General features: G+C 51.3%; 3 protein-coding genes across 3 annotated transcripts; 2 read left to right on the top strand and 1 right to left on the bottom strand.

The window, feature by feature from the left end:
* Positions 1–760: 760 nt before the first annotated feature.
* Positions 761–7,077, bottom strand: chsE (chitin synthase class Va). The gene is made up of 4 exons (XM_040897554.1): positions 6,673–7,077; positions 6,425–6,613; positions 1,113–6,349; positions 761–1,048 (listed from the first exon to the last, which is right to left on the bottom strand). Exons 1-4 carry the CDS (start codon positions 6,783–6,785, stop codon positions 1,017–1,019), a joined length of 5,571 nt encoding a protein of 1,856 aa, XP_040750995.1. The 5' UTR covers positions 6,786–7,077; the 3' UTR covers positions 761–1,016.
* Positions 7,078–8,635: 1,558 nt separating this feature from the next.
* csmB (putative chitin synthase) lies at positions 8,636–14,529 on the top strand. Its single transcript, XM_040894795.1, has 4 exons — positions 8,636–9,334; positions 9,394–12,969; positions 13,039–14,333; positions 14,388–14,529. Exons 1-4 carry the CDS (start codon positions 9,063–9,065, stop codon positions 14,483–14,485), a joined length of 5,241 nt encoding a protein of 1,746 aa, XP_040750994.1. The 5' UTR covers positions 8,636–9,062; the 3' UTR covers positions 14,486–14,529.
* Positions 14,530–14,881: 352 nt separating this feature from the next.
* P175DRAFT_0483199 (uncharacterized protein) lies at positions 14,882–15,523 on the top strand (the record flags this gene model as incomplete). Its single annotated transcript, XM_040895525.1, has 2 exons — positions 14,882–15,287; positions 15,396–15,523. 2 exons carry the CDS (start codon positions 14,882–14,884, stop codon positions 15,521–15,523), a joined length of 534 nt encoding a protein of 177 aa, XP_040750993.1.
* Between the last annotated feature and the right edge of the window lie 2 nt (positions 15,524–15,525).

The raw sequence follows: 15,525 nt of genomic DNA, 5'->3' as shown, positions 1-15,525 counted from the left end.
CACCCACCCAGACAACAACAACAACAACAACAACAACAACGAGCCAGGCCTCTGCGCCTATGGTTCAGAGCACACAGACCGCACAGCCATGAAACATAAGACAAGGGAAAAAAAAAAAAATATCTAATCCCTGTCTCAAACCAATTTCCGTTTCTAGATACCCCCTGAATTCGATGACGTGGCCCCCTATCTATCTCTTCAAAAGACCAGTCCGATGTTGTACATACTATACTATATTCTGTACTTTACCATCCAGCACATTCCATTCCGGATTCTTTATTCTCCCAATGTTTACGACGGAGTACATACGATTGCGAAGTATCCGTACGGAGGAGTCCTTGTATCAAATACGACCTAGGTCTTCTGAGCTCTCTCTCCTTGCCCAGTCTTGGTTAGCTTTTCAGTCATTAATTGATTGGAGGCCGTCCCCAGGGCTAGGTAGAGAGGTTACCTACCTTACCTTGCAAGGTTCGCGGGTGCTGCTGCTGATACACACATATATAAATATATACAGAATACACCTACCTTTCACCTCATGGAACAAACACATTTATTGAATATATGAAATCAAGAAATAACCTGTACAGAATTGATAAGATTAAATTGAAGCTGCCATAAAGCAAATGACTCATGTCCTTTAGCAAGCCAGTACTGAAGAAAGTTAAAAAATCTTAATCTCGTCATTAAGAGCTATTATATTTTGAATCAGAGTAAGATCGTCATGAATGCCAGGAAAATATATGAAACATGTATGTAGAACAAGATTCCAAAAAAAAAAAAAAAAATGCAAAGAAAACAAAGAAAACAAGCAAGTCAAAAACGCCGGCTGAAAGTTACACCTCGTACATAGATGAATAGGTAAAAGAGGATGATGATATATCGAGGGTGATGCAAGTATTAGATGTTGGGCAAGTTGAGGGGGTTGGTGTTTATACAATTTTTATGCAAGGCGGAAGAGAAACAACGGTTGAGAATTCAGTTCGTGGGAAATTACAAGCAACGGGATTGTCGCGAGATTAGAGGTTGCCCGAGAGAATGGCTTCCGTGGCTTATGAGAGAGGTCGTGAGTTAGCGTTGGGTGGAAACTTGAGGGAAATGCATCCGGAGCTTACCAGAGTTAATGTAGGGACGCTTGGCGTCGAGGCTGACGCCGAATCGCTTCTCAAGTTCCTGCTTGATGCTCTTCTTGGTGACGGTCATCAAATCGGCAGTTCGGAGGATCTCGCGGATCTCCGACAGAATTGCATCGTCGCTGGGGAGGTTGGGAAGATCTTCCATTTCCATATCCATGTGCCGGCTCAGCATTTCGGAGGGTGCCAGCGACATCCGGGATGAATAGCGAGGCAGCTCAAGCTGAGACATGGGTCTTGACGTTGGGAACGCATACTCGGACTGTGCAGGGTGGTATGATTTGGTTCCGTAGGAGATTCCAGAGACTTCAGAACGGTCGTCTCGAGATGTCTGAGCTTCCCATAATTCGGCCTGGTATTCCTCCCACGTCTTCTTCGGAATGGAAGCCGGGTCGAATTTACCTTCGTCCGAGATGACAACCTTGCGACCTTTCTCACCCGTGATAACACGAGTATTACCCCAGGAGAAATCGTCCATGTGCCAGAAGGAGTAAAGAGGGAGGGCCAATGAATACACAGGCAAGGCAAGAAGATAGATAAACATCCACCCAACCATATCCCATTTCCGGCGAACAACGAAAACGAGAGCTTGCAAACCGTAGATTGCCGCGAGCAAAATGAACGAGGTGTACGGGATGGTTGAGGTGTCCCTCACGATCCAAACAATGAGATAGATGATGTAAGCGATAGTGACAGGCATAATAACAGTACTGAGAAGGTCAAGGAAGACGATGAACCTCATACTGAAGCAGCAGAAACCGCACAGTTGCTGGAGCGGAATAAGCTCAATCAAGTTGTGCACAGTAGAATTAATCCATCGACGACGTTGTGACAGCAACACTGCCCAGCTCTCCGGGGCGATTGTCCAGGCCTTGGCATTGTAGATGTACTTGGTCTTGTACTTGGGATGATGCTTCAGGAGCAAAGTTGTCAGGTACCGATCTTCTCCCAGGTGCAGGAGATTCTTCATATGTAAAGTGTCAACGCGAATTTCCGAGTAAGCCTCGACGATTTCTTTGCTGACGAAGAGGGGCTTGCCACTCTCGGCGGATCGAATGCGATACATGGTGAAGCAGCCGGGCAAACAGGTAACCGATCCGAAAAGACTTTCGAAGGCCTTGGTGAGATTGTGTGAGATGTAGTATTCGTACACCTGAATCATAGTCACTGCCGAGGTTTTGGCATTGGTCAAAGCGGTCTCTCCACAGACACCAATGACGCGAGTATCGTTAAGGAATGTCGAAACCATCCGCGTTGCCGCATCTTGGGCGACGACCGTATCGGCGTCGACCTGGAGGATGAACTCATAGAAAGTCGGGTTCACTCCAATGATGTTGCGGATCTGGTGGTGCATCTCAAGCTCCATCGGGCTCATAGGATAGTTGTAATGGACGCGGTTCAAAAATCGCATGAGGACCATCTGCGAGTCACGCTTGCCTCTGTTTCCAGGGCGGGAGACTTCCGAGGGCTTTCCAACTTTGACAACAACCAGGAACGGCACGATATGACCCTGGACCTCATAGAGGCCCGAATAAACTTTACCCATATTGTGTTGTTTCATGCCTTCTCCTAAACTCTCGAAGCTGAGTGGTTCAGGATCCACGGACTCCGGAACGCCCAAGATGTCCAGAACAATCCGAGGCGTAGGGCGGTCGTTACCTTGTCCAATAATCATGCCATCACAGATAACCACAAGCAGCTTACGTTTGTCATCATACCGCATGCGGGCCATCGAGTCCATGGCACGACGGAGGGAATCCTCATCTTCGGTATAGGCCGGGACCTGACAAATAATAAATTTATCCAGATTCTCGGGCATGTTCTTCCTGGAGAATTGCAAGGCAGCGGCGAACTTGAAGACAACAACGGAACAGACAAGACACGAGATGGCGAGAATGAAATACCGAGCAAACAGACACTGCGTCGAGTTACGCGTGTCAACGTGGCCAACGAAAAAGAGATTGTCTAGACAGGTCATCATCCGCTGGCGCAAGACCGAATCGATATCCAGGCTCTCCCATTGCTTGCTCACGTCCTGGCCGGGCCGGCCTTGGAAGAGTGAGACAACCAGCGGAGACATAAAATCGCTATCGACGTTATCAGGAATGGACTGCCCTTCGGGGGCTTGGATCCTTCGGCCCCCCGCGACGTATGTGGTCAGGTCATAAACTTTGCCGTCGATGACACCAATTGACTGCGATTTATCGCCGAGTTTTTTGATGTAAGCCATGGTGTAACCAACATATCCCTGGAAGTAGTTTGATTTGAGCATCTTCATTTGCTCATAAAACCAGTCGGGCCGGTAGTCCCCGGTGAAGTAACGGAAGTCATGATACTGGGCATTGGTGTCCGTACTGGTGGAAGTAGTCGATCCCGAGGTGTTGGTCGACTGGTAGTTGAGGAGAACCAATTCATTGACGGAGCCGGTTTGGCCCTGGCACAAGGCTGAGACCTGGACGGGGAAAAGAGTAGTGGAATCAACCCCGGCATATTTTTTCAAGGCTGACTGCGGAACAACATCTGGGTAATGGGAGGGCATGAAATCCCCAAGATTCAGCACAACGCCGCGAATGGCAGTGTAGGAGTTGTGTCCATCTTTCCCATTGTGCGAGGACAGTTCGGCACTCGAAAACACATGCTGCGTAGGACAAATCAAGACAGGGAATCCAACCACGATGAAAACAGAAATGCCACAGCATAGCCAGATGAGCAAGTTGATGGCAAACTTTTCGCGCCAGGCAACCTGAACATCCTTCCGCTTCATTCGACCAATATAACGGATCGCAAAAGTCGGGACGTAGAATGTGAGGAGCCAAACCAGCGCCATCCAGCGCTTTCGAGAGCCGGAAACAGGTGCGTCATCAACCTCCTCCATCTTCTTTTCATTGCCCTTCTCCAGCATCTGTTGTCTTGTTTCCAGGTTTCGGAACATATCGCCCGAGTTAAATGCAGAACCGCCAGCATCAGAGCGCCCGTCGAAATCCCGGCTACCATTTGAACCCTGCTTGGCTTCATCGCCATAGATATAGGCACCAGGGGAATGCTCCGCCGGGTTGAGAAGCCGAACCTTAGAGTCCATGTATCCCGCACTCCGTGGGTGCAGCAGACCGTCACTGCCCTCGTCGTCGGCCGGGTAGGAAGGAATAACACGTTCCCCAATCTTGGCGAGGTCCGCCCAACATCTTTCGCTGAGAAAGACACCGGTACTGCCGACCCGAGCTTCGTTGCCAGGCCATCGTTTCTCGTCCAGGACGACCTCAGCCTTCTCCTTGTCGCTCCCTACCACCACGTTGCCGACCTCCGCGAGGCCGAGGAACTCCCCAAACGGGAGGAAAACGCTAAAGTCTGCGTTCCGCAGCCGCTGGCTTATTTCCGCAATACCGAAGGTCTGCACCTGGGCACGAACACACTTGCTGTCAAATTGATTCGCAATGCGTCGGTCATTGGGTTTCAGGCAGAAAACGAAGTACGGATTCAAATTGCTTGAGCTCAGACACTTGTTCAGAATATCCAGGGAGGAAAGGAACTGGCCAGCGGCGCATTGCATGCCACCCATCAGCATTCCGGTCTTCCTTCTGGCGGAGTTTTTGGCCGAGCTGCCGGCCTGACTTTCCGACTCCTCGGGATCTTCAGCCACGGCGGCGTCGAAGGTGAGTCGGGACGCCGGGCTAGTCTTGCGTCGAGCCAGACTCGGCATCCGCAGAGGCTTCGAGCTAACTTGCGCCTCCATAATAGCGGTCCGCTCCTTGGGGTGAGTCACAGTTTGCAGGGCCTCTTGGCCGAAAAGCTCTCTGACAAAGTCGCTCCGAGTCGAGTTCATGATGTTCATCAAGTCGCCCGAGATCACCTCTGCATTCTCCTCGAGCAGACCCGTCACCGAGTAGTCGACCTCTCCGGCAAAGTGCTTCACGGTGAATGACGAGCGCGCATTTTGAGACACCAGACCAGCTCCGTAGCCAGAACCCCCAGAGCCCCCACCGGTCACGATGGCGGGGTTTTTATTTTCGAACCGTCTACGCACAGATTCGAGAAATTGAGCGTCCGTTCTGCCCCGTCTAGTCTGGTCATCGAGGATGCTCAGGAATCCGTTGCCTTGCTTCAACAGCCCACGCACGGCATCCGTGTTGTCGAAGTAGCTGGTAGCAGGCACCGCGACTTCTTCACGTTCCAACATATCGGCCTTTCGATCGAAGAAAGATTGTAGACAGAAGTTGTACAAGGATTCAACGGCGGCGTTGTTCAACAGCTGATCGAGAGTCGATCCGGTCGAACAGGCCTGGGCAAACCCGGGGAAGTCAACGATTGATACCGTATTGGCTACACTATCTTCCGCGGCGCAAATCCTCTGGTTCACATTCTCGATAACGTAGGCAACCAAAAGAGAGTATAGGATCCGCGAAAGCTCATCGGCACTCTGCCTAGCACCCTGCGGGTCAAGCATCACCGTGACTCGCTCCCGGTGAATGGTCTTGGTGCGGTAGCCAAAGCTAGCTTCCAGTTCCGCGACCCCAAGACCCAAGAATGCCGCGATAATGGAGAGAACATCCTTGTTCTTCACGACCGTGACCGTTTCCCCACCCTCGTGCGAGTAGCCACCCGATTCCTCCGCGGAGGTCGTCGTCGATTGGCCACTCGCAAACTCGAGCTGGCCAATGTGGAGAATGACAGCCAAAATCTGACAGATCTCCGCAATTTCACTCCGGGGAAATTCCAGCTTTCGGAGGGCTGTCTTGAAATGCTGGAAGCCATCCGCATCGTTGATTCCTACTTTCAACTGGGTTGGGTGCCCCAGGTACCTCCATCTCTTGTGGCTGACGGACGCGGACGAAAGCTTACCAGCCGCGGTGGTGACGTGAATGGGGCTGTCCAGACCCAGATGGGTTTTCTCTGCGGCGCTTGTTCCGGCCAGGAGATAGTACAGAACATGGAAACTACGTTCACCGGTGGGCACAGAAGCGATTCGGCTCCGCTCCAGTCTGTGGTCGATGATCTTGCCACCAATCAAGGTAGGGTTAACGGAGGAGGATCCATCATACTGCAACTCCAGGAAAAGACCGGCTTTGGAAGCAGTCGGGGTGGTCAGGGACTTTGTAGTAGTGAGGGTGTCAAAGACGAAGGCGGCATAGGACAGTTTGGAGGACAATGGGGTTGAGGAGAACGAAAGGAACGAGGACAGCAAGTGTGAGCGAATGGTGGTTTTCCCCGCGCCACTCTCTCCTCTGTATATGCTGATTAGCAAGCAATTCAAAGCCGTGGTTGGTGTTGGGGGGGGGGGGGGGGGTTCCGTTACTTACAGAAAAACGACCGCTTGGTTTTCTCCACGGGCACCCAAGCGCGTAAAGGCACGTCTAGCCAGGTCCTCCGCCTCCCCCATGGCACTACCCTCCTTGGCGCCATCCGGGCCCTTGGAGGAGGAGGTGTAGCTGTTGAGGCTGATCAAGGCATGGGAAGAAAGGCGGGCCGTGGGTAGGCCGACATGAAATCTAGGAGATAGTGAGTTAGCGGGTGGGCAATACCCTGAAAGATAGAGAGAGTACGCTACCGGCTCGCTAGATGCGCTGTAAGGTGCGTATCCGATTGTAGATGGGCAGGTAACGAGGGGAGGGACGACTGGGTATGGGACGGGGTATGTCCCGCGGGCAATGGTCCAACCATGGCGGTGTGTGTTGAGAGGCCTCACGCAGAGGAATGGCGTCTTCCCAAAAGCAGAGTACTGGTGATATCACGATAAACGACAGTGGTTTTCCGTGGACTCTGGAGTTGAATTCGATGGAGAAATCAGGGTGTTGCCCACGTTGGAGCGAAGGGAGGGCTCTTTTCGGGTTCAAGAATGTTTGACCGCGTTGGATGGTGAATTCCTAACGACTAAGGCAGAGGAAGCACATTTCCTGCAACAAGAGCAAGGACGATCAAAAGGACCGCAAAAGATTGATCGCTAAAAAAAAAAAAAAAAAAAAAAAAAAAAAAAGAGGACCAGTCGTCAGAGCAAGCAAAGCGAAGTGAGTGGTTACAGTAGTCTGAAGGCAAAATAGAGAGAGAGAGAGAGAGAGAGAGAGAGAGAGAGAGGTGGGGAGGGGAGAGCAAGTCAAAACGAGAGACGATCACCAGGCGAGCAAGCAGAGAGGAGGAAGGAAGAATACAAAAATAGAAGGTTCCGCCTGGATGGAGGATGGAATAGAGGAGGATGGATGGATGATGGATGATGGTGGGCGGATCTTTGAGAAATCAGGGATTTTGGGACTGGCTGGTGATGAAGAGAAAAGAAAGGGTGTTTTTCCCCCAATATACTTAGTTACTAACTATAGTAGACTTTTAGACTGTCCAGGTACAGACGGTATGCAAATTACACATACACGGTCATTAGTTAGTTACGAGCTAGCGGCTTACACACTGACCTTGGGTTTTCTTTTTCGTCTGTTCTTTTTCTAGTCTCCGGAGTCCCCGTGGTGAGAATTAAAATAACCATCAAGATCGATCCAGTTATATACTACTACTAGTATAGTATACAAGTTAAGGTTGTTGCTGGAGATACAGAGTACCTGAGTTCTGGATGGTTTGGTAACTGCTGACTAACGGCTTTTCTAAGCATTGGTGGGAGTCCGAAACATTTCAGTCTCTATCTAATAATAGGGGCAACAAGATCCAATATATAATAAGGAAAAAAGAAAAGAAATACAAGTTTCAGTTTTACAAATGAGGCGAATCAATCAATAGCACATCAAACCATCCAACGCCACACAGATCATGAAAAGGGGCATTCCCACCCTCTCTCTGAGTCTCTACTCCGACAAGGGATTCAATAACCTATGCAGTGATTGTTATATATCAGATCCTACCTACCTAGCCATCAGGATCTGCACTTACTTTCTCCATCATCCCCTTTGAACTTCTTGAACAGAGACCAGGATTGACCGAGCAAAGTGGAACTCCTCATACATACAAGTAAATTTGATTTGAAATTTTGAAAAGTTCTTTACAGGTAATGCATGTCACCCATATGACAGCAGAAATTCCCCAAGAAAAGAAAAGAATAATGATTGGGTTAGAGTGAGACATTCGGTACCTGTGTTGTGTTGACCCGTGGGTGAGACATGGGATTATTTATAGGTAGTGGCTTTCTATGTATTTTCCGCCGCCGCATTCAAGACTGTCTGTACAGTTACAGAGATGAGGATTTAGACGACTAGTAACCTTCTTTTCCTAATAAATAACCAAAAGGAAGAAATTCGACTACTTCAGCGAAATCGTACTATAGGATCTTAGCGTCTCGATGAGGGTCCATGATTCTGAACATACCGAGGGATCTCCAATCAAGTGTACTGTGTAATACTCCAAATACACGTTATTTTCAATCTGGTATGGTCATCTCTCGTACCAAACCCCCAAAATAGTAAACACCTCTTCTCTCTCTCTCTCTCTCTCTCTCGCTCTCTCGCTCTCTTTTCCTCTTCGCTGGCCCTTCTTCTTTACATTGTCTGATCTTCATCTTCTGCTTGTCTTTTTATCTTTTAATTCGTTTTCTTTTTTCCCCGAACTCTCCTCCGTCTGTCTCTCGCTCAGTACACCTTTCCTAACCTCCATAATAATACTAATTCAGGGTTCGCGGGTTTGTTTGGTCCATCAACATTCACTTCTGATCCCCCTACCCTCACTTTCGCTTTCGCTTCAACCCCCTCCCATCAGAAAAAAAAAATTAAATATAAAAAAAAAAAATTAAAAATAAACGGCAGTCCGATTTCCACCATCCTTGCTCGCCTCAACCCAGCCGTGTGTATATCTACATCATCTTTTCTGGAGGGTCCTGCTCGTCGGAAGACCTCCCTCATGTGTTGACTAACCAGCCAATTTTTCACGCTCGCTACATTCCCAGGGAGCTTCCTGGGGATCTTCTGCTCCTAGACTCATTCCACTGGAGAAAACAAAGACACCACCATGTCGAATCGTTTCTCCGTCTATTCTACCCAGTCCGCTGGCCTTTCGGGTGGTGCCCGCCCATCTACCGCCCAAATTTCTACCACAACCTTGCTCAATGCACTGCACGCACATTACACTTCAGGACAGGCGTATCAGCTTGATGCGGGGTCCAGCCTTGTCGTCAACACTTGGCTGACTGCTACCCATGGGGGGACCATAGATCGTGAGCTGGCTGTGAGAGCGTGGGAGCATGCCAGGCGACGAGCGGAGGATGGATGTATTGTACTATGGTTCGTGTTCTGAGTTACCCTAACCCTCCCGAACTTAGTTCCGAAGCTGACCTGAATAGCTCGACTCATCAATCCACCCCCTCGCTACTCGAACCTTTTCTGACCTCCGTGCCTCTATCCACCCCCAATGTCACTTTCGCGGCGCTTTCCGCACTCAAACCATTCTGCTCTGCGGTGACATCCTTCAACCCGGCGTACTCGCTTTACTCTGCTCTCTCCGCTAGCTACACATTCACCCTGAAAGGTGACCTGGTCGCTCTCACGTTGGCCCTCTCAACGTCCGGCATCAATGTTCAGAAGGGACTGCTGGACATCCCCACAGAACCGGGGTATCGTGCCTTTGATGTATTCTATTACCTTCTCACTTCCTCGTCAACCGCAGCCGAGCGGGAGTTCTTGGCCTTGAAAGAGCCCTCTGCCTATGTCCTGCTTAACAAGTCCGGGACCTATTCTCCTCCATCCTATCTTCCCACCGCCGATGATGCTGCCGCCGCAGAAGATTTCAGGGCGGCCCTCAAGGCCATTGGGATCAAGGGAGCTGCCCAGCGTGGTATGCTGTCGGTGCTTGCAGCTCTCTTGAAACTGGGCAATGCCGCCGGATTTCTGGTCGATGAAGAAGAACTCGATGAAGTCTGCGAAGAGGTCGGAGATCTGCTAGGCGTAGACCCGGACATTCTTCTCCACAAGTGCGCCACCGATGAGCGGGAGCTCCTGATTACCGGGATTTACGAGGCATTGGTCGACTGGGTGATCACCAAAGCGAACGAAGCCATTGCCAGTGAGATCCAGGAAACCGATCTCAGTGCCAGTGGCTCCGGTCGCGGAGGTCACTTGGCGGATGACGATACCGTCAGCATTTCGGTTGTCGACATCCCCAGACCGGCCTTTGGAAAGGCTGTCGTGATGCGAAATGTGTTCGACGACACCATCGGAATCAACGCGGAGATGAAGGAAGATGGCGTTCCCGTACCACCTGTCGGGCAAGCAATTGCCAGCGAGGTTACGGCTGCCGTCGAGCAATTCGGAGCCGATCTGGGCCTCACTGCAGATCCTTCACGGGACTACGAGCTGGACAAGAGACAGGGAGTGCTCGAAAAGGTCGGAATGGACGTGGACGTGGATTCTTTCCTTCGCACAATCCTCATCCCTGTCGAAAGTGAGGGAGTATCCGTCGGCAAAAGAGGCCGCTTCGACCTTGCTACCACTCTGGGCAGCAGCAGGATCTGGCACCACATCTCCATTCACCCCAGCGATGACCTGCCAGAAGCCCTAACTGCACCCAGGCTGCCGACGGCAGCCTGGTCGGCCGGCGTGGTCTCTCGTCAAATTCGCGAATGGAGATTGGCGGAATGGGCCAATCGCCGTCTCAAGCAGTTCGACTTCACTGCCGACTTCGACGTGGATGAGTTCGTTGGCCGATACGCTCGACTGGGGTGCGCCGATGGCAGAGATGGGGTTGAAAGCTGGTTGATGGAACGCGGATGGACCAACGGTGACGCCTTTGTGGGCCACCAGCGGATCTGGATGAGGGAAACCGCCTGGTGGGAGGCTGAGACGATGATTGATCTCAAACCAGACGAGCCACCATCCGCCAGTGCTTACAACTTTGGCAATGGCCTGCTGGACCCAAGCTATGCAGGCACCCCCATGGCCGAGTCGACTAGTCTCCTAGGCAGTCGAGACAACCTCACTCAAAGACAGAGCATGTTGGCTCCTAGTATCCAGGGCGCTGCCAAGTCAATCGCGCCCAGCGTTCCACATACCATGAATATGATCGGCGACTATGGTTTAGGTACCAAGGGAGACGATAAGAAATGGGACAACATATACTATGATGGCTTGTTGGATCCCGAAACTGGTGATCCCAAACACATCGAGAAGAGTGAGATCACATTCGGTCGCCGCGCCTGGACTTGGTTTGTCTGGGCCCTGACTTTCTGGATTCCGTCCTTCCTTCTTCGCTACGTCGGGCGGATGAAGCGCCCCGACGTCCGGATGGCCTGGAGAGAAAAGTTGGTTCTAGTGTTCTTGATCCTGTTCTTTAATGGGGTTGTCTGCTTCTACATCATTGCCTTTGGTGACCTTCTCTGCCCCAACAAGGACAAGGTCTGGAATCAAAAGGAAGTCGGCTGGCATACCACCGACAACAACTTCTTCGTGAGCATCCACGGGCATGTTTATGATATTAGTAAATTCTGGCGATTGCAACACAGCGATACCTCAATTGAAACTACCTCGTCGCTTATGGAGCCATTGGCGGGCCAAATCCTGGACGCCTACTTTCCACCTCCCCTGACCCGGTTCTGCGCGCCCTTTGTGACCGATGATAGCATCGCTTTACAAAATAATGACACCTCTGCCACGGAACTCCAGCCCCTGGCCGTCCACAAGACCGGCCCCATCCAACAAGCAGACACCACCACCGCCCTGCACAACATCACCTGGTATGAGAAGATCTTCCTGCCAAAGATCAAAGAGTACTACAAGGGAGAGTTGGTTTGGACTCGGTCTACCGTCGCGTCGCAAGCGGAGAACAGCGATCGCAAATGGGTGATCGTGAACGAGAAAATCTACGACTTGACGGACTATTTCTACACGCTGGATGAAATGAACAAGCTGGATACATACAAGTTCCTTCCGACTAGTTTGACGGACCTCTTTACAAACTATCCTGGTACTGATGTCACCGATAAATGGCAGACTACACCATCCTTCCAGAACGCCCATAACTGCTTGGAGTACGTGTTCTACAAGGGCAAGGTGGATTTCCGTGATAGCCCAAGGTGCACAGTGAACAATTGGATTTTGCTTTCATTTTCCATTTTGATTTGTACTGTCGTCATCGTGAAGTTCCTTGCCGCGCTTCAGCTCGGAACCAAGCGTCGTCCCGCGCCGCAAGATAAATTCGTCATTTGCATGGTGCCGGCATATACTGAAGGCGAAGATGCCCTGCGCAAAGGTCTCGACTCGCTCACAGCGCTCCAGTATGACAACAAGAGGAAGCTCATCTTTGTCATCTGTGATGGTATGATTGTCGGTGGTGGTAATGACCGACCAACACCTAAGATTGTGCTTGACATTCTCGGAGTCGACCCGAAAATGGATCCCCCAGCGCTTCCCGTCAAATCCGTCGGCCAGGGGAGTGACCTGCTGAACTACGGCAAGGTCTATTCCGGTCTGTACGAGTATGAGGGCAATGTGGTCCCCTACGTGGTCGTCGTGAAAGTTGGCAAAGAGTCTGAGCAAAGCAAATCTAAGCCCGGTAACCGGGGTAAACGTGACTCGCAAGTTCTTCTTCTCAGTTTCCTTAACCGGGTTCACCACCGTGCGCCGATGTCTCCTCTTGAACTCGAAATCTTCCATCAAATCAACAACATCATCGGTGTGGACCCAGAGCTCTATGAATACTGTCTGATGGTGGACGCCGATACCAGTGTCCGGGAGGATTCACTCAATCGTCTAGTCGCTGCATGCGCAAATGACGCTAAGATTGCCGGTATTTGCGGTGAAACCAGTCTTCAAAACGAGGAACGCAGTTGGTGGACGATGATTCAAGTTTATGAATATTACATTTCCCACCATCTCGCTAAGGCTTTTGAGTCTTTGTTCGGGAGTGTTACTTGTCTTCCTGGATGGTAATAACCCCCCCCCCCTTTTTTTTTTTTTTTTTTTTTTCCTCTTTGAACTTTTGCTGATTGTTCCAGTTTCTGTATGTATCGCCTGCGCACCGCCGACCGCGGCCGCCCTTTGATCATCTCGGACAAGCTTCTTGAGGAATACTCCGATGGCAATGTAGACACTCTTCACAAGAAGAATTTGCTTTCCCTCGGTGAAGATCGTTATCTGACCACTCTGATGACCAAACACTTCCCGACCATGTCTTATAAATTCATTCCCGATGCCTACGCAAGTACCGCAGCGCCCGAAACATGGTCCGTTCTTCTCTCTCAGCGACGTCGGTGGATCAACTCGACCATCCACAACCTGGTGGAACTGGCCGCGCTGAAAGATCTATGTGGATTTTGCTGTTTCAGTATGCGATTCGTCGTGTTGGTGGATCTCCTTGGTACCATCATCCTCCCCGCCACCTGTGTCTATCTCGGATACCTTATCTACCGCGTGGCTAGCCATACTGGACCGTTCCCCTTGATTTCGATTATCATTTTGGCTGGTGTGTACGGTCTCCAGGTCATCATCTTTATTCTTAAGCGCCAGTGGCAGCACGTCGGATGGATGATCATCTATATCTGCGCCTACCCGATCTACAGTTTTGTCCTGCCGATGTATTCCTTCTGGAAGCAGGACGACTTCAGTTGGGGTAACACCCGTGTCGTTCTCGGAGAGAAGGGATCGAAGCGTGTCGTCGCCGTGGAAGACGAGCCTTTTGACCCACGCAGCATCCCACTCCAACGTTGGGACGACTATGCCCTTGCCAACAACCTGCCCGGCCGACGCGGCGACTATGGTGCTGGCCAAGAGAAGTACGGCAGCCGCTATATGGACGACATGGCGATGGAGATGGACGACATGCACTCCAACTACTCTTCTGTGAAGCCCGCCTCCACCATCTTGACTGGATTCCCCAATCAAGCGCGCCACTCCAGCGCCTACCTTCCACCCCAGTCCCCCGCGCCCTTTGGCGGAAATGTCCCTGGCAACCGAAACTCGCATCTTTCCAGCTTCACGAGGTACACTGACCACCCTCTCCAGGGCAGTGCGCAGTCACGGCACATGTCGATGGGCAACCTCAGCCAGTTCCAGGAGAGTGGGGGGAGCACCAACCGCCACAGTGTGGGCCTGATGCAGAGCACCGACAACCTCCTTGGAGTGCCACGTCGTAGCTCGCGCAGTCCCGTTGGGGGAGGACTCCAATCGCGACCCACGAGCGCGTTTGACTTTCGTGGGACCGGAATGAACGGGCCAGATGAGGCTTCTATCACCGAAGCGATCCGCAGCTGTCTGGCGGAGGTGGATCTTGACACCGTAACCAAGAAGCAGGGTACGTTCCTTTCCTTATCAATTGACGAGACACACCTACTAACTCGGTACACAGTTCGCGCTCTGGTTGAGCAACGACTGCAGACAACACTGGTCGGGGACAAGCGAGCGTTCCTGGACCGACAGATTGACAACGAACTGGCGAATATGTGAAATATAGTCAACTTCCCTTGGGGGGGGGGGGAAGGAAAAGAGAGAAATAATGTAGTGCATCCATAATCAGGGCCGAATTTCGGAGGCATGCATGGCGTTGTTTGGTTAAATTGTTTCTATATTTCTTATTTCTTCTGAGCGATAGCGGATTATGTGGGTGATGTTAATAATACGACTACATATATTTAGTTAGTAGTACAATATACTCCGTACTACTCCATACCTTAAAAGAGTAGAACTAGTATGTATCAGCTAGCGCGTCATGTGCCTTCCCCTCACTCATCTCACTATCTATATCTACACCCAGGGTAAACCTCACCTCACCTCACGCCCACACAACTAAAATCCATACATACATACACACAGCATACAGAGAGCCAAAGCAACCACCGAACAATGAACTCATCAAGCCCACCCCCACCCCCACCCCCACCCCAACCCCAATCTCCATCTCCATCTCCATCTCAATCTCAATCTCAATCTCCAACCCAAACAGCCACCAAAGAAGCCACCAAAGAAGCCACCACAGCATTCACAGCCTCCCTCCGCTCGATAGCCCAAACCCACAGCGTCGCGCTCCGAGACCGCGCGCGCACACTGCACGACAACGAACCCGCGCTGGCGCGCCAGGAAGCCGAGCTGGCGCGCTCGACGGCGGCGCTCGCGGCGCAGAATGCGCAGTGGGGCCGCGTCGCGGATCTGGCGCGCTCGGGCTTGAAGGAGATCGGGGACGTGCAGAACTGGGCGGAGCTGATTGAGAGGGATCTGGCGCTTGTTGAGGAGACGGTCAGGATGGGGGAGGGTGAGGATTCGCGATCTCAGGATCGGTCTTGTTCTCGTTCTTGTTCTCGGGATCGATATCGATATCGATATCGGGAGAGTGGTGAGGAGGAGGAAGAAGGGGAAGAAGAAGGGGAAGAAGAAGGGGAAGAAGAAGGGGGTGGGAGGGATTCTGGTTCCAGTGAGGTTAATGCGGAGGAGGATGGCAATGGCAATGGCAAGGAGAATAATACCAAAGGCTGGTTTTCATGGTGGTAGTA

The sequence above is a fragment of the Aspergillus ochraceoroseus genome, assembly GCF_002846915.1.
Source record: "Aspergillus ochraceoroseus IBT 24754 chromosome Unknown P175scaffold_6, whole genome shotgun sequence".
Classification (NCBI taxonomy): domain Eukaryota; kingdom Fungi; phylum Ascomycota; class Eurotiomycetes; order Eurotiales; family Aspergillaceae; genus Aspergillus; species Aspergillus ochraceoroseus.
Note: the sequence above shows the minus strand (reverse complement) of the source record. Positions and strands in the feature narration are given on the sequence as shown.